We start from the raw sequence: 18213 nt of genomic DNA, 5'->3' as shown, positions 1-18213 counted from the left end.
TACTCTGGGGAAAAAAGTACTTCTTATTTGTCTGTTTGCACATATTTTAAATGTAAAAAATTTTCACCATAGTGCCTTTTTAACTAAATGGATTTTCATTTGACTCTTATGTGCATTATGTCATCAGTGTTAATTACAGTATATGAATCCTTCTGTTATTTCTACAACAGAAAGGATGCACAAATGATCTGTTCGTAAAGGATGCCCCCTATTACATGAATGTATTTTGTGCAAATATTATGGAAAGGAATGTAGAAATAGAAAGCAACGGATACCCCTTGGAGGATCGGGATCTATTTATGGAAAACAGTAAGAGCTGTTTAGTTTTAAACTATCATGCTACAAAATGTATTAAAATGTTTGTTTCGCGATGTGTTTATACATTTTTTATGATATTGATATTGAAATTTTCATGTATATGTAAAATAGATTTACTTTAACAGACACTGATTGGCTGAAATACTCAGCAGTACGGATGGTCGGAAATGCCGTTTTCATTTTTGTCAATAAGGTTGATTAATTGTAAAAATAAAAAAAGCAGAACATTTTTTTTAGTAGATACACACTATTATGCGTAACTTGCATTTCCAATTGGCAAACGCATTAAACTTCTGCATTCTCTTATTGGTCTAATACTTCTGAGTCTTCTGATAGGCCTAGAATTTCTACGGTAATCTGATTTCCGCAGCACAATACTGATTCTCTGATTGGTCCAATACTCCCAAATCTTGTGACTGGCCTAAACTTGCTAAGTCTAGGTAATGCGTTATTGCCGCGGAATACCAGTTTCCGCCTACCACTTCCCATATAGCAATTTCTGGGGAAAAAAGTCGATTTCCGATGGAAACTCTGAAATCGGAATTCTGTGGAAATCGGAAGTTCATCCCTACTCACCAGTGCTTAGTAAACCTGAGCTGAAAATATACTTATAAGATAATAAATTATATGTGTTGTCCTCATAGTAGTAATAGGGTCTGAAGGGGTGGCACTGAACCCTAGGATTGCAAAGAACCCCAGCTGAGAATGGCTGATATAGACAATAGTATTACAAGAAAAACATTAAAAGGGAGACATGAAACAAAATCAGTATATAGTCTGTACAGTATAGCAACAATAACAAAATGACAGAACTGTAAAAAAAAAAAAAAATAATGAAGCAAATATAAATAACATTAACATAGAAAAAAAATCAATTTTAAAATAAATACAAATGTGTGCTCCTACACACGTAGTAATTCAATCACAAACATAAGTTTTAAGTTAAATTGCAGGATTTTGTTTAAAGAGGAACTCCAGTGAAAATAATGTAATAAAAAAAGTGCTTCATTTTTACAATAATTATGCATAAATGATTTAGTCAGTGTTTGCCCAGCGTAAAATCTTTTAAATCCCTAATTTACATTCTGACATTTATTACATGGTGACAGGTGATGTAGCTGCTGCATGTTTTTTTGGCAGTTGGAAACAGCTGTAAACAGCTATTTCCCACAATGCAGCAAGGTTCCCAGACAGGAAACTGCCAGGAGTACGTATTCAAAAGTTTCTTGGGGGGGGGGGGGGGGTTCAACACAATATCAGATGAAATTTACTAAAGCATCTATATTTACCTTGGGCTTCCTTTAGCACCCCTTTAGGCCACTGGCTCCCTTTTTGTCCTACCGTGCCGCTCCGATCATCTGCTAGCTGGCCTGTCTCTTCCTCAAGTTGCCGTCAGTCCCGAAGTACTGTGCATGCGCGGCATGGCCAATTGTGCACGCCCCCATCATGCTCCCGTTGCCAGGAGTGCTCTTTGCTCAAGAACAGAATGCTTCAAGTGATGGGGGTGTTTGCACGGGCCTGTGCTATGCAAGCACAGTACAGCACGACTGAGCCAACTAGAGGGAGAGATCGGGCTGGTCAGCAGATGATCGGAGCAGCTCGAGAAGACAGCGAGGGAGCCAATGGCATAACGGGGCTGAAGGGAGCCCCAGGTAAGTTTAAAACCTTTAGTAAATTTCATCTCATTTACACTTTAAAAACGTTTGAAGCTAAATAGTATTACAATAAATCAGTTTATTAAAATAAACTACTTTTAAGCGCTTAGTGATTGGGATTTTGCAATGTGATTTTTAAAGGAATGTGCATTTTTGCACATTACTTTAAGCAGAATCCCTCTTAAAAAATGGTACATGCAGCAACATGAGGATTTTTTAAAAATCGAAATACTGCTGTGAGAACACCCTCATAGGTTGACACTGTTTCTAGCACTTTGCCGATCACTGGCGATCAGCAATTGGAGTGCAATGGCCCTCAGTGTGAACACTTCATAGTTTCCAATCTTCATATTGAATATTGGATCATATTAGGTTATAACAAGGATTGCTGAAAAGTAAGTGAATAAGCAGTTATATGAGTGCACTCTTATGCACATATACATACAACTCCACTAAGAACTTTTTCAAATAATAATTTAGGAAAGCCTAAAATATTTTTAAAATGTTTACACTGCAAGTGTGTGTATAGGGCTAAAATCTCACATGCACTAATCAACCAACCTTTCCACATAACAAGTCATGGTCCAAGTCAAGAAAGGATTGTGAATCCTTGCTACCTAATAGTGAACATTTTACAATAAATCAAGGACAGTTTACTAGGATCACTTTTGACCTTTGATGATCTCTAGTCTGTAGAGACTTGTAGAGGACATGTGTTATGGCCCATACTCACGAGGGACTTTTGTCGCCTCAACACGCGGCGCGCGCGTGTTGCGGCGACAGGTCGCCCGTGAGTATGGGCCGCGCGCACCCCGAACTGTCGCCCGCAACGGGCGCGCACCCCGAACTGTCGCCCGTCGCTGATGTCGCCAGGCGATTTAAAAGTTCAATCGTCTGGCGACAGTCGCCGCCGCAACTCCGCCGCAGCTGTCGCGAGTCCGCGTGAGTATGCGGACTAGCGACAGCAACCTCCATTGAGGTACACAGAGCTTCCGGCGAGCTTCCGGCGGGGGGAGGAGGAACGTCGGCGACAGCTTCCGTCATGCCGCTGGTCCCTCTTCCGCGTGTGTATGCGGAGGGACCTGGCGAGGAGCTGTCGCCGGCCTGTCGCCCACACGCTCACGTGTGCTGGCGACAGGCAACATTTGCTGCCCGTGAGTATGGGCCGTTTGTTAATGTTTTGTTTTTACTTTCTAGTATTACTCTGTGGCTTAAGTGGTTTCTCAGATTTCTTCAAATTAAAATGGATGAACAAAATTATCAGCTGGCAAGACCCCAAGACTGGTTGCTTTGGTAATATAGGTACAGTAAATAACAATGCATGAGTGATAAAACAAATAAATGCAACAGCGCACATTTTAGATATTCATAAATAATGTTATGTGATAAAACTACTGTATATTCCTTGGTCACCCAAAGTCAAAGTGTCAAACCTGAATATAAATGTCCATATATCTTCTGACACTTTATTACACCTTCCTCTGGGAATCAAAAAAAATTGCAAATATAATGTAAGCTTTTATATTTCAGGTCCAACAGTCTTTATTCCTTTTTCAACCACAAATCGCAAAGCTTTACTATAAATATATGTTCCCGTTTTTATTTGTCTTTAAGATATGAGAATATGGAAAACGTTTGCTAGATAATATCATTTATGACAAATAGGTTTGTGACTTTTCTCCAAGTGGATCTAAATTCAAACCTTACCAATAAAATACATTGAGGCTAGGTTCACAGTGGTCAGTTGCATAATGCACGCATTATAATGAGTGTGAAATGCAATGGAGACTGGACATAGACTTTAATACTAAGACTGCATGCAGCGAGTTAGAAAAACATGATCAGTTACAATGCAGTACTGTGAACAGGTGCATAGAATTGTATGGGCAGTGAGTTGACATGCAGAATTATTCTGCAACACAACTGAACACTGTGAACAGAGCTTCAAAGCTTCCATCATGTATCAAAATTCAAAAAATTTTTGATTTACTTTTTAGCCTACTTTTAAGTATTTTTGCTAATTGCTAAAAGTTATTCTTTAGATAAGATGACAAAGACAAACACTTATATAGCGCTTTTCTCCTGGCGGACTCAAAGCGCCAGGGCTGCAGCCAATAGGACGCGCTCTATAGGCAATAGCAGTGTTAGGGAGACTTGCCTAAGGTCTCCTGCTGAATAGGTGCTGCCTTTCTGAACAGGCAGAGCCGAGATTCGAACCCTGGTCTCCCGTGTCAGAGGCAGAGCCCTTAAACATTAAAACCATCCAGAAGATGACAATTATCTTCTGGAAGAAAACTCAGGACAAAGAGTCCACATACACAGTTTACAAATGTTAATAGACAATACCACACCAATGGTTGTAATATTTTATTCTAAAGTATTCAGGATATTTCTCCAGGACATCTGTCTTTATTAGCAGCTTTGATTACATCATGGTTCCTTTAAAGAGAATCTGTATTGTTAAAATCGCACAAAAGTAAACATACCAGTGCGTTAGGGGACATCTCCTATTACCCTCTGTCACAATTTTGCCGCTCCTCGCCGCATTAAAAGTGGTGAAAAACAGTTTTAAAAAGTTTGTTTATAAACAAACAAAATGGCCACCAAAACAGGAAGTAGGTTGATGTACAGTATGTCCACACATAGAAAATACATTCATACACAAGCAGGCTGTATACACCCTTCCTTTTGAATCTCAAGAGATCATTTGTGTGTTTCTTTCCCCCTGCAGCTATCTTCCACTGAAGTGTCAGGCTGTTTCTTCCTGCAGAGTGCAGACAGCTCTGCCTGTATGTAATTCCTCAGTATGTGAAAGCCCAGCCAGCTCCGAGGAGGATTTATCCAGCTTGTAAAAGATAAGAGAGAAGAGAGAAGCTGCCCTAATCTAAATAATACACAGGCAGTGTGCAGAGAGGGGCCTGGAGGGGGGAGATGCATCACAGAACCACAACACTGAAGAACTTGGCAGCCTTCCAGACACAGGCTGACAAGTCTGACAAGAGAGAGATAAGTTGATTTATTACAGAGATGGTGATAGTAGAACGTGCTGCAGTAAGCCATAACACATTAGAATAGCTTTTGGAACTTGTAGGATGATAAAAAACAGGATACAATTTTTGTTACGGAGTCTCTTTAATGTCTTCACCACATATTGTTTGCAGTCTTCTTTTGTTGCTTGAGGATCCTAAGAGTAGAGCCATTCTCTTTGAGCTCCTCTGTTCTACTAACAGGCTGCTGCTGCTGACTCCTTCTTTATTTATAGACTTGGCCCTGTCTCACCAACTCATGGCCAGGCTGAGTCTGTAAACAGGGAAAGAGCCATCAGTTTGTTAGTTGAGCAAAAAAAGCTCAATCAATATACATCAGGACAAATAGCAAGATAGAAGATTGCAAGCAACATGTGGTGAAGACTTCTATCAACAAGAAAGAAACCATGATGCAATAAAGACTACTAATGAAGGTGAGGAATCAAGAGAATAATCTTACAGGAAGTCTGAAGCATTAAGAAAAAAAACAGATACTCGCCTAAGGAGAGGGAAGGCTTTGGGTCATATATTTTTTTTTTTTGCATCAGACTCCCTTTAAATCACCTCAGAATAAAATATTACAACCATCTGTATGTTTTGTTGACTCTTCACTTTTACACACTTGGATAGTATGTATGGGGTCTCTTATACTCATTAGCCAGGGTGTGGGTGTTTATCTGAATGAATCTGATCATACCATAGACGATTATTTCTTCGATCAGGCTTCCCAATAGGCATGGGAATTTGCTTAAAGAGCACTCATGCCCACCACTGGTTGGGACAAAGTTCTAGAAACAGAGTAGGCATTATGCTGCTTCTTCATTTGAGGGACAACTACCCACTCTGCTGTGGGGTTGGAACTCGTAAAACAAGGGGGAGGGGCTATGTCACCCCACTGCATTGGTGCCTCACATCATCTCTTGGGATTCGCAGCACTGAGTCCAAGAAGGACAATCCCTCTAGGTATAAAATAGAGTATGGTCACTCGTATGTAAAGGAACTATATAGTTAAAAAGAGTCCCAGTCGGGTCACTCTTCACATGAGATTCGGTGTGTATATAAACACTAGATAATACGTGGAGGTCTTTGCTGATCCCCCACACTGACAGATCTGCCAGGGTGGTGTAGCTATTCCACATACACCGAATCTGCAAAGATAGGGGCAGTTGTAATGATCCTGCTCAGTCAGTATCTGATAGTACTTCTGACCTGCAGTGATCAACATCCATATTACGGCTCGCAGAAACTGTTCGAATGAACAAGCGGTTGAGAAAGAAAGCAAATTGTTAACTCAGAGATTTCTGCGAAGAGGCTTCCCAGAGGAGGTCATTAAAAATGCATACGATCGTGCTAAACTGACCCCCAGGCAGCAGACTTTTATTAATGCTTCAGTGACTAAACGACTGGATGTGGCCAAGAGTGAACCCCAACGTGTGCCACCACGGCTTGTGGGAACGTACACTGAGCATTCACACACTGTGTTTGAAATAGTGAAACACTACTGGCCAATCCTTACCAAGGACAGGGATCTGTCCAGATTTCTCACCCCTAATCTGTACATTACATACAGAAGGGCACCGAATCTAAAGGACATATTGGTGCATAGCACATTCTCTAAAGCCGCATCTACACGCGTAGATGCGGCCGCGATGCTCCCTATCAATCGAGCCGCTGATGCAGCTCGATTGATAAGATCCGACAGGACGGATCTCCGCTCCGCCGATTCCCTGATCGATCCCCGCGAGGGGACAATGGCAGGGAATCGTGCGGGAGATAAGCGGCGCCGGCGGGGACGAGCGGGCACGAGCGGGGAATCGAATGCGGCGCATGCGCGGCGAGCGGGGACGCGGCGGGCACGCGGAAGAGGCGATCCGGCGGCTAATCGAGCCGCCGGATCGCTACAATGTCCCATGGTGTAGATGGGGCTTAAAACTCCAACACAATCAAAGACGTGGCTACCCACTAGACCACATGGGTCCTTCCACTGTGGAAAGTGTAAAGCATGTAAATACATGCCCACAGTGAAGAGATTCATAGCCCCAAGAAACGGCAGGTCTTTTGAAATTATGTCATTTATTACCTGCAACACAAAGGCGGTGGTATACGCAGCGAGATGTAAATGCGATCTTTTGTACATTGGTAAGACCACACGAGCACTTAAAGAGAGAGTGTTGGAGCACATAGGAGACATCAAACATAAAAACGATACAGCGGTGGCTAGACACATGAATTTGGTTCACCCTCAGTCGAGATTTGATATCTCAATTTGGGGGGTACAACATTGGCAGAAGAATATTAGGGGAGGAAATCTGGACAGGAAATTGACCCAGATTGAGTCCCAATGGATATATCGTTTGGACACGATTGCCCCAAACGGTCTAAATGAGGACTTCAATTTGGCCTGTTTCTTATGATCATGACGTCTGTCTATTGTTTGCTATATATTGAACGTACATACATTTGTATCACTCTCTATTATGTATTATAAATGTAAATACAGTGGATTTGACCTCATGCAGTCCTGTGGCTTTTGACATATATTTGCAAGCCTACGCATGTTACAACTTGTAACCTTTTTCCTATGTGATATGTGCCATGTTACCTAAGAAAGGGCACACTTTTACGTGCACCGTTACGCATATGACTCATACAGTATGGGTTTATAGTGGCATGTATCATATGTATATATATATATATATATATATATATATATATATATATATATATATATATATATATATATACACTAGTCACCTTACTGGATGCTATATGTGCACAATTGTATGCACTCTAGAACATAGGTACTGTGCTGCAATATGTATGCAAGAGGGGCCACACACTGCCACATATCTATCCGCAATGCAGCCCAGATCGAGGGCGCGTTTGGATATGCGGATGTATCTGTACTATTTGGCGTAATAGATTATGCGCGTACATAATATTTTTTATGTGTGTGATCGGCGTGGTTTGAAAGATGGTTGGAGCGCACTGTCCCCTCGCCGATGTCCTACCAATAGGATGCTTTGTTTACCCCAATCGGCGTCCCCGGTCACCATGGGAACGCCATGGCCGGAAGTGACACCGCCGCAAACCGGAGGTGCGGCGACGTCACTGTTCTCGCCGCACCGTGTACGCAGCGCTTGTTCGGGGGCATACAGACGCCACCCTTGGAGCCGAATGCTCCCCACCACGCCACCACTGAACCGGTATGTTTATACAAGAGCTGACACACCCCTTTAGGGTGGTCAGACCATCATCAGCAGTATTTAAACTTGCACCGAACAGGGTGCTTCAGCTCTGACTGGGGCTTGCTGCTGGGGGGAATTTTGTTGGTGGAGGGTGCACTTTTATTACTCATTGTATATATGTACAGCAATTCTTTGATAAAATCGTTAGGGTGAAACATGTCAGATATCTAATATACAAACACTATGTAAATAGCACCTGTGCACTTTTACTACCTCAGCGCTCTTAGTGACAGTTGTAATATGGATGTTGATCACTGCAGGTCAGAAGTACTATCAGATACTGACTGAGCAGGATCATTACAACTGCCCCTATCTTTGCAGATTCGGTGTATGTGGAATAGCTACACCACCCTGGCAGATCTGTCAGTGTGGGGGATCAGCAAAGACCTCCACGTATTATCTAGTGTTTATATACACACCGAATCTCATGTGAAGAGTGACCCGACTGGGACTCTTTTTAACTATATAGTTCCTTTACATACGAGTGACCATCCATACTCTATTTTATACCTAGAGGGATTGTCCTTCTTGGACTCAGTGCTGCAATTTATTTTCCCTGGTATACGATTTCTCGGTTAGTGTTCGATCTCTTGGGATTCCAAAGGAATTTTTCTAGCTTTCTGTGGAGTAGTGTTGGTGTTTGAATTCAGCAATACGTGGTTTGGAACTCGAACACACGCATTCAGCACCATTTCGGCATGGAATCAAGCCCATTGTCTTTGATGTGTACCTGAGATGGCCCAAAATAAAAGTTTTATATGTATCTGGGGCTTCTTTCAGACAAGACACAGAACATTTATATCGCACTTTTCTCCTGGCTGACTCAAAGTGCCATAGTTGCAGCCACTAGGGCACGCTCTATAGGCAGTAACAGTGTTAGGGAGTCTTGCCCAAGGTCTCCTACTGAATAGGTGCTGGCTTACTGAACAGGAAAAGCCGAGATTCAAACCCAGGACTCCTTAACCAGTACACTATCCTGCCACTGCCACTTCAGTACCCTTCAGTCTCTCGCAGTCGTCCTCCTCCGCCTCCTGATTCTTCTACAAACGGCCCAGTAATCCAGCCAGTCGGCTAAGGTGCAGTCCAGCCATGTGCGCTCCCATGTCATGCTCCTGTAGCCAGGAACATTCTTTGCCTGCGCAGAAGTACTGCACAGGCACAGAACTCTCACGGCAATGGGGAGCGTGCAAAATACCGGGCCGAATTGCGGAAGAACCAGGAGGTGGAAGAAGATGGCAAGGTACCAATAAGTCTGAAGGGGGCTGGAGGAAGACCCAGGTATGTATAAAACATTTATTTTGGGCCATCTCAGGTTCTCTTTAAATATTGTTCTATACTGTAAATTAAAATGATATATAAAGATATTATAATTTTATTTTTTATTGATTTAGGAAATAATAATTATCTGGTGAGAACTGAAAACCAAAGTAAACCGGAAAAAAGTAAAATGGAAAAAAGAAGGGCAAGAATATTTTTAGGTATGTGTAATGCCATTATAAAATTATAATGGCTTTTTTTTATATAAATAACCCAAAAATATATATTTTTTAAAATTCCGAATAAAAAAAACTTTCAGAGAGAATTTGTTGTCACATGGGGGTTGGTTCATAAAACTTATCCTAATAATTATAGTACCTTACTTATTAGCCCATATTTTATCTCTACTTAACTGACTTAAAAAGAACAAGTAACACCTATTCTAATCTAGAAATAAAAACCACATATATAAGTAGATAAATACTACCTCTACTTACATAACAGATGTATTGCACTGTCCATGTTATGATTCCTGTGAATTTTATAAAGGAAAAGCAAAGAATCCTATTCTAAACAGTTTTTCCATATTGGTTACCCTTGACCCCCTGACATCATTTCCTCCCTCACTCTTTTTTTCTCCTCTTGCTAATTGTGTATTCATTACCAGTCCTCCTCCCAGAGACTTCAGACACTCCCACTGAGATCTATACTAGGAAGTGCACTGACTTATGTCATTAGAAGGAGGGGGAAATAAAGGGAAGAGGAGTAATATATTATAGATAAAAAAAACACTAGCATGCAACTGTTTGGCACTAACTATTAAAGGGCCAGTTCTCCTTAAAGGGAACCAGAGAGGATCAAGTATACATACATGGGGCTTCCTCCAGCCCCATACGCACCCACGCCGCCGTCCTCCGCTGCCTGGATCCGCCGATACCGGGTCCCGTCATTGGCGCCAGTCGGCCGGCGGACGCGGCCAATTCTCCGCATCACAGGGGGCTCCCTCCATACAGTTACGCGTGTGGCTGCCTACTGCGTACGGGTATGGAGGGAGCCCCTGTGATGCAGACAATTGGCCGCGTCCACCGGAAGTGACGGGCCCGGTACCGGCGGATCCAGGAAGCGGAGGATGGCGGAGTGGGAGCGATCCAGGCTTATGGGGCTGGAAGAAGCCCCAGGTATGTATAAAATCTTTTTCTATTTTAAAAATGCATTCCTCTCGGGTTCCCTTTAAGTATGTGATAACTCCAAACCATAGCAGCAGAACATTTTTTGAAAGTTTTGAATGCAGGATTAGCATCTTTATCACTTAATACGCTAAGACCAGTTGCTGTTGAAATGTGATTTTTATATTGACAATCCCGCTTTAACTTATGCTTTATCTTCCTTTAACTGACTTAACTCATGATTTATCTCTCATAGGGCCAGATGCACTAATGTCTGGTAAAGTTGCTGTGCACAAGGTGTGGCAATATTACTGGTAGTAAGTGCATCAGCTCCCTGAACTAACTGAACTAACTTGGGGTTGATTCATCAAACTGTGCTGCTCTAGCAGCGCGAGTTTAAAAACAACTTGTGCACGCTCTGCACACTAGGGGGTTCATTCACTAAACCGTGCTATTTTATAGCACGCGTATCAGGAAATAGTGCGCATGTACGCGCACGTTAATTATTTTGTACTTGTTAATTTTAGCTTGTGCGTGTTATTTTTTTTTTTTTTGCCACAGTTACCAATTGATCATTTTACAGCAGAGTTGGACTCTAAATAAGACGTTTGGGGACTGCAGCCTCATTATTCGATCATGGTTGTGCCCTTTTGTAGCTCGTTTGATATTAAGAGGTTTTATACGTTTTTTTTTCTCTATTCATTAATTAATGTTTTCTATATGTAGATTAATTTAAAAAAAATTTGATACCTTTTTCATGCACCCAATAGCCAATTCTCATCCTTTATCATATAATATTCCTAATTGTTGACATTGTGCATGAGGGTTTTTTTTTTGTGTTTAGTACTATTTGTTGCTTTATGGAATCCTATTTGGCTGTTGTTCTTATATATTGAGATATTTGCTACGTTTTGTTTCTTTTGCGCGTACAGCGTAATGCCGATAGCGATAATTACGGCACAGCGCGCATTATGTAGATAGTTGTGCCACGTTAACGCGCAAAAAACTTTGTTAGCGCACATAAAACACGCCCATGCTATGCATTAGCACGGTTTAGTGAATCAACCCCTATGTGTGGCTAAGCTGTGTAGCGTGCGTTCCTTAGATACACAATTGTTGACTAGGTTACAAGCGCTCCTTTAACTGCCACACCCTTTGAAGTTAATTAATGTAGTAGCAGCCGCGCTAGTGAAGTGTTGCGGTTGTAGTAAAACCTAGTCAAGTAGTAAACAGCGGATGTAAATAAGGAACACGCGATACGCAGCACGGCTGCAGCTGCATGCTGTTTTTTAACTCGCTATGCTGGAGCAGCGCACATCAATGAATCAACCCTCTATCTCTCCTTGGGGCTGATTCCCTAAGCTTTTTTGATGAACTATCTCACCTTTACTTAGTAACTCTCCTTATCTAACTTAACTCATGATATACAGTATATTTCCTTAACTGACTTAACTCGTGGTTTATCCTTCCTTATTTGACTTAACTCATGATTTATTTCTCCTCTGATTATCTCATGAATTATCTCTCTTTATTTGTTTATCTCTTGCATTAGCTCTCCTTACAGTTAAGGTGATGAATAAGTAAGATGATATTAATTCAGGAGAAAAGCTTTGTGAATCAACCGCATAGTTAGTCAGTGAGGGCCTGTCTGCACTCGTGCGCTGCAAAGCGGATTTCAGCAATGCAATGTATACTGCAATCTGCAAGGACATCAGAAAGTGCATAGAAAGTCAATGGGTGTGCTTCGAATTGCATAAAAACGCAATGTACAGCGTTTCATTCCACAATCGCAAAACGCTCGGAAAAGTGCTTCTAGGGCTTGTTTTACTAAATCGTGATAACTGAAATATCATACCTCATCAAAGATATCATACTCGCGATGCTACTCTGATAAGGTGTGTCAACTTTGATCAAGGTGTGATATCTTTCATAAGGTGTGATATTTGAGTTATCACTGTTTAGTGAATCAAGCCCCAGGTGTGATATCTTTGATAAGGTGTGATATTCGAGTTATCACGGTTTAGTGAATCAAGCCCATAGTGTGAATGGGCCCTAATAGAGTTTTTTCAGCCAGTAACAGAAAGGTTTGTGTTGAACCAGGAACAAGTTACCCTTAGTTTAAAATGCTCTGATGAAGACCAACCAGTCTGAAACAGTCAGTATGCGTGTTGGATTAGTGTGGCTCTGTAAAATTAACAAGCTGAAACATCATTACATTCCAGTGGATCTGGAGGTGTGTTTACCTCACATGGATAACAATGGGTGATTTGCATATTGCAGCGGTGATGCACTGGGAGAAATCTCCGAGCTCACTCCAACCTGAATTATCGCAAATACTTTCTGTTTTAAGAAAGCAAACTTTTGTTTTCCATAGCATTTTAGTAAGAGGGCTTTTTGGTCCATTGTAGCCCCTTACACACTCCTAGGAGTTCTGGTTCACCAAATTGGTCTGTGGAGTATGGGCAGGCAACAGATCTATCTCTGATTATATTCAATCAGAGAGAGATCTGACTCATGTCAATCTGCCCATACATCACCTGATGTATAGACACCTTAAGGTGAGGGATTGCATATTGTCATTCCTAGTGCTGGCGTGATTACCTAGGCCAGGCATGGGCAGACTTGGCCCTACAGCTGTTAAGGAACTACAAGCACTACAATGCATTTGCCTTTATGAGTCATGACTGTGGCTGTAAGACTCCTGAATTGTGCAGCTTGTAGTTCCTTAACAGCTGGAGGACCAAGTTTGCCCATGCCTGACCTAGGCACTAAGCTGGGGACAGTGTACAGCCACAAATGATGCCACACATTTGGAGGTGTTGATTGCTGCTCCTGCATCCACACATGGCTCTTTACAGGCATTTACAGTGACCAGATAAATTCTGTCAAGGGGCATAGCTACGTAGCTATATGGGCCCAGTCCAAGTTTTACATTGGGCTTTCTGATGTACTCTACACGTAACAACTAATATGGAACACCAAAACCTGCCTAGGACAGCTGTAGTGCAAGAGAGGTTTAAGTAGGGGAAAAGAACAGTTTGTTAATGATAACTGTTCAAAGCAAACATAGAAGTGATTATTACACAAACAGAACCAATGAAGTGCTAATACAGTGGTTAACAGAGGACCCCTCTGGTCACCATGCCATCAAAAATGGTAAAAGGGTCCTCCGATTCCATACAAAGCCCCCCTTTCCCTTTAGGGCCTACCTCCATATGAAATGGTGTAGTTACCACAGCCTATTTGAGGCTGTGCTACCCTGCTTTTGCATAGGGGGATTAGTGTTATAGACTGTGTGGGTTGGCAATTCTCATGGGGTGGAACCCCACATTGGTGGGTGCCCACAGTTCCTCGTTTTTACAAGGAGTTTATGGGAGAAGGGCACAAGTCAGGGGTCATCTTATACGCTGGGTGTCATTGATGCCGGATAACACGCACTATCCTGTTACCGACTCTCAGAACTCGCTGCTGAGGGCAGTAGTGAAGCAGCGCAGGCGCACATGTGCGACATCTGAAAGGCAGAGAAGGAGGTAAATAGGATACAAGGGTGGGCCAGAAGGGTGAAAGAGGTGTGTTTTATGGGCACAGCGCACTGTATTCTTCCATACCGCTCTGATAACCAGGGAGACAGGGAGAGCTGACCAATCCACTTAGGGAGAGGGAGAGTTGACCAATCCAACCAGTCAATCGCCTGTACATTATACTGTTATATACTGGGTACCACATACAGTACAGAACCAGTATCTGCTCATGCATAGCACCAGTATATGATGTTTTTTTAATTTTTATTTGGTGTGCATTGGAAGAGGGATTATTATAAGGCGAGTATATCCCAAACTCTATATTTTAACTGGAAAAGTTGGGGGGTCGTCTTATACGCCCAGTCGTCTTATACGCCAGAGTATACGGTATATGTGTGTGTGTTTTCATAGCTTCCAAGTGTCCCTCTTTTGGAGGGACAGTCCCTCTTTGGGAACCCAATCCCTCTGTCCCTCTTTCCTCCTCATTTTTCCCTCTTTCAGGACTCATGTACAGACTCTAAACTTTATTCCTATCATTTAAATTAATTTATTTCTTAATTTCAAATGTTAAAATAAAGTTAAACTACTGATGACAGAGAAGGACCAGTGAGGTTTGAATGATAAAACTACATCTTTTGCTGCTTCTGAATCCTTTGAGATATGCAAGACGCAGGGTGGTGGGGGAGTGGTTAGAGATGTGGCATGGGCGTGTCTTGAAGCATCCCTCTTTCTTATCACAAAATGTTGGGAGGTATGTGTTTTTACTTGAACAATAAATTATTTTTAAAGCAGTTTTTAAAATACAATCACCGTGGGGATGTTTTATAGACTTTTTCACTAAAAAATGTGAGCGAACACAGATCTGAACTGAGAACAAGTTAGTTCATCTAAAAGAACCTGTGAACTAAGGCCGAGGTATACAGCTATACATTGCTCTCATTCTCAGCTTTCCACATTTATCATTATTTGCCTTAAGAAGGAAGGTGTTCAAGCATATCTAAATACAATTAAAATAGGTGTGTATTAAAGGTGTTGAACTGAGTTATCTGGGATATTCCATCTTATTTTCTGCGACTTTGTCTTTCAAGTAGGTCAGTTCCATATGACTGACATACAGTTGATATTTTCCCATTATTCAAAAAGGGAAAAATACCAGAACTGTGAAAATAAAGACCTGTGTGATGGCTCAGCTTTTGCTGTGTGGCAGCATTAAGGTTGCACACCCATTTCCTTATGCGTGTGTCCTGTTGTGTGTCAACCTTTTATCCACCAGTGCTGTGCATTGTATGTGACCGGAGTCTCCTAATGCCACTTCTTGGAGGAAGGAAGATGTTGCAAGTCAGGGAAAATTTAAAAATAGTGCAGCACGCAAAGCATAACGTTTAAAGTGATTGAGGGGTAAACGTTCACCACTGCCAGTCTTCTTTGGATGTGCTCAGTCTGATTAAAAGAAGAAAGGGTACAAACTTGATCCAACAAAAGTTACAGAAGACAGGCACCAACCACGGCAAAGTAAACCTTTCTTATGCCACTTGCACAGGTCACCTTATATCCACACAGACCTGGTACATGAAATGATTTGTGTCATACTAAATTCATGTTTGCCTAGTGCCCCATCGTGCCTAAAACTGGAAAGAGTTCTTCATAAAGAGGGTGAGAAATGTCTCACTTACAATAAGTGCTGCTCCAGGCAGCTGTGGCAGTCTATGGATAACATAGGAGAACTGACTGTGGCAGAGAGTAAATTACAGAGGGAGAAGAACAGAATTACACTAGGGAGAAAAGAATATAAAATAATACGAACTAGAAGAGGAGGTGAGCACACTGGAGCAGAGAGAGAGAGAAAGAAACACTTAGTAAGGGGGAAGTACCAGTGGCGTAGCAATAGGGGTTGCAGAGGTAGCGGGCGCATGGGGGTCCTTGGGTCAGAGGGACCCCTCGGGGCCCTCCCTCAAGCACAATATTAGCTCTCTATTGGCCCTGTGCTGGTAATAATCACTTCTATAGATGCTTTAAATAGTAGTACTCATAAACAAACTGTTTCCCATCCCCTACTTGCGCGTCTGACACTATGTAAATATTTGGCAGGTTTTGGTGCGCGTATCAATTGTTATGTATAGAGTGCATGGGGGGCCCCATGTAAAACCTGCACCGGGGTCCATAGCTCCTTAGCTACACCACTGGGAAGTAGCACACTATTTACATGAGAAGACCACTAATTGCAGAGCTTGGGGACCCAACTGTTTGCCAAGAGAGATGTGGTACACTGACTGTGGGGCAGGGTAGTGGAAAACCAGGTAAAAGGCCGTGAGGTGAATGGGAAGCACAGCATACAACAGTATTCTCAGAGATTGGACAACACATCTGGGTAGGTAGAGAGAGGAAGATGCTGTATAGAGAGTTGACTGCAGCTTACAGATGGCTGCAGCACAGGATCAGTTTGGTGGGAATTAAGCAAGAATCATAAGGTAATCTTGCAGTCTGTGTATGCAGCAACAGGGAGTTACAATTTCTGTCAGTGTGATCCTCGGCAAGGACAGCTACAAAATTACTTTTGACATCCCAGGTGGAGATGCATTAGAAAATCCTTTAATTCTATTTGTTAATGTTTATCTCTGTTATGTTAATACAATTTATCTAGACACCTCACATTAAATGAGTCATTTGTTCTATTTTTTAACAGGTACATGTGAGAGTCACGAGACAAGCATGGCTGTGGGATCTCTTGCAGGATTTCTGCATTTTATTTATACCCCTACCCAGTAACATGCAGTTTTAAAGAAAAAGTCACCAAAATTCTTTCTGTACACTAGAAATTAGCAGTGGAATTATGCGGTGGTGGTGGTGGTGGTGGTGTGGGGGGGGGGGGGGGTTAGGGGATTTTTGCATGTTGCCTTCTCAAATTTTGGAAGGCCAAAAAAAATGCAACAGAATGTTGGGTCCAATTTTCAATAAATTTCTTTGGTACTAGCTTTCCAAATAAATTACGAAGCACTCAGACATGCTATCATCACCTAAGTTGTCAGGGTCACTGTTGGGAACATGTCAAAGTATGAAGGGAAACAAGTCTTTTTAGTTTTTGTGAAAATGTATTTCAAAGTTTTGGTGGGAAAAACATATTTTTAAACAAGTCCAACGAACCTTCCAGAGGAAACAAAAAAGACACAGATCCTCAGGAGCCCCGTATAGTGTAGTAATTGAAAATACCAAGTAGGATGTGGGTTGCAGTGCTAGCAACTACCGTATAAAATCAGGTGAGGAAAGCCCATTCTCACTTGGGTTCTTTGGTCTTCTAGAGAAGTCTTTGGATGTGTCGCGATCTATAACCGTTTACTATAAGTTCTAAAAAGGACCAAAAGCACAAAACCCTTTCCCAAGTAGATATGCTGGGTGAGGATAATATTGGGAGGGAAGAGGCACCCCAAAAATAGGTTGTAAGTGGTTTGATTTGCATAAAAAATAAATACAATAAAATTAGTTTACCTCAAAAGAAGAAAGTAATTTTCATGAGATAAGACAAGTTTTCTTGTATTAAACACTAAAACAGATACTGCGTTTCGCGGATCTCTGCCCACCTCCTCAGATCAATACATCGTGTTCTTGAAAAAAACTGTTCTTCAGCTAGGATTGAACTAATTTTTGGGATGCCTCTTTCCTCACAATATATTTTTGAACAAAAGCAGGTTTGAATTGCAGCAATTTTGGGATCACTAGTTTTCCGATGCTTCAATCTATAATAGTGTTTTTTTTCCCCCAAATCGATTGGTGAAACTTTTAAAATTTACCGGTGCAATCTGACCCATGCTGCATTACAAAATTAGTTTTCCCACCAAAATTGTAAAATAATTTTCTCAAAAACTATACGGTCTCCACATTTTTATTAGCATGTTTCCACAAGTGACCCTGGCATGCATAGTTGAGAATAGCACGTTTGGAGGCTTTACAATTAGCTCAGAAAGTTTGTGACATATAAGGCCCAGTTCACACTGGCATTAAAAACAGTCCGTTTAGCACAGAGGTGA

At 41.7% G+C, this 18213-nt stretch overlaps 1 protein-coding gene across 2 annotated transcripts in view; it reads left to right on the top strand.

Annotated features, from left to right (window-relative positions):
- Window positions 1-17037, top strand: part of C7H16orf89 (chromosome 7 C16orf89 homolog) — a 55717-nt gene extending 38680 nt beyond the window's left edge. Inside the window, exons 5-8 of one of the 2 annotated variants that reach the window (XM_068246826.1) lie at window positions 171-309; window positions 3171-3275; window positions 9639-9725; window positions 16875-17037. In XM_068246826.1, coding sequence (XP_068102927.1) covers window positions 171-309; window positions 3171-3275; window positions 9639-9725; window positions 16875-16957 — 414 coding nt within the window. In that variant the 3' untranslated portion in view covers window positions 16958-17037. The remainder of the gene's footprint in view (window positions 1-170; window positions 310-3170; window positions 3276-9638; window positions 9726-16874) is intronic. The other variant, XM_068246828.1, reaches the window with a different exon arrangement.
- Window positions 17038-18213: the final 1176 nt, after the last annotated feature.

This window comes from Hyperolius riggenbachi, chromosome 7 (genome assembly GCF_040937935.1).
Source record: "Hyperolius riggenbachi isolate aHypRig1 chromosome 7, aHypRig1.pri, whole genome shotgun sequence".
Taxonomy (NCBI): domain Eukaryota; kingdom Metazoa; phylum Chordata; class Amphibia; order Anura; family Hyperoliidae; genus Hyperolius; species Hyperolius riggenbachi.
The sequence above is the reverse complement of the archived record's forward strand: the minus strand, read 5'-3'. Positions and strand labels throughout refer to the sequence as shown.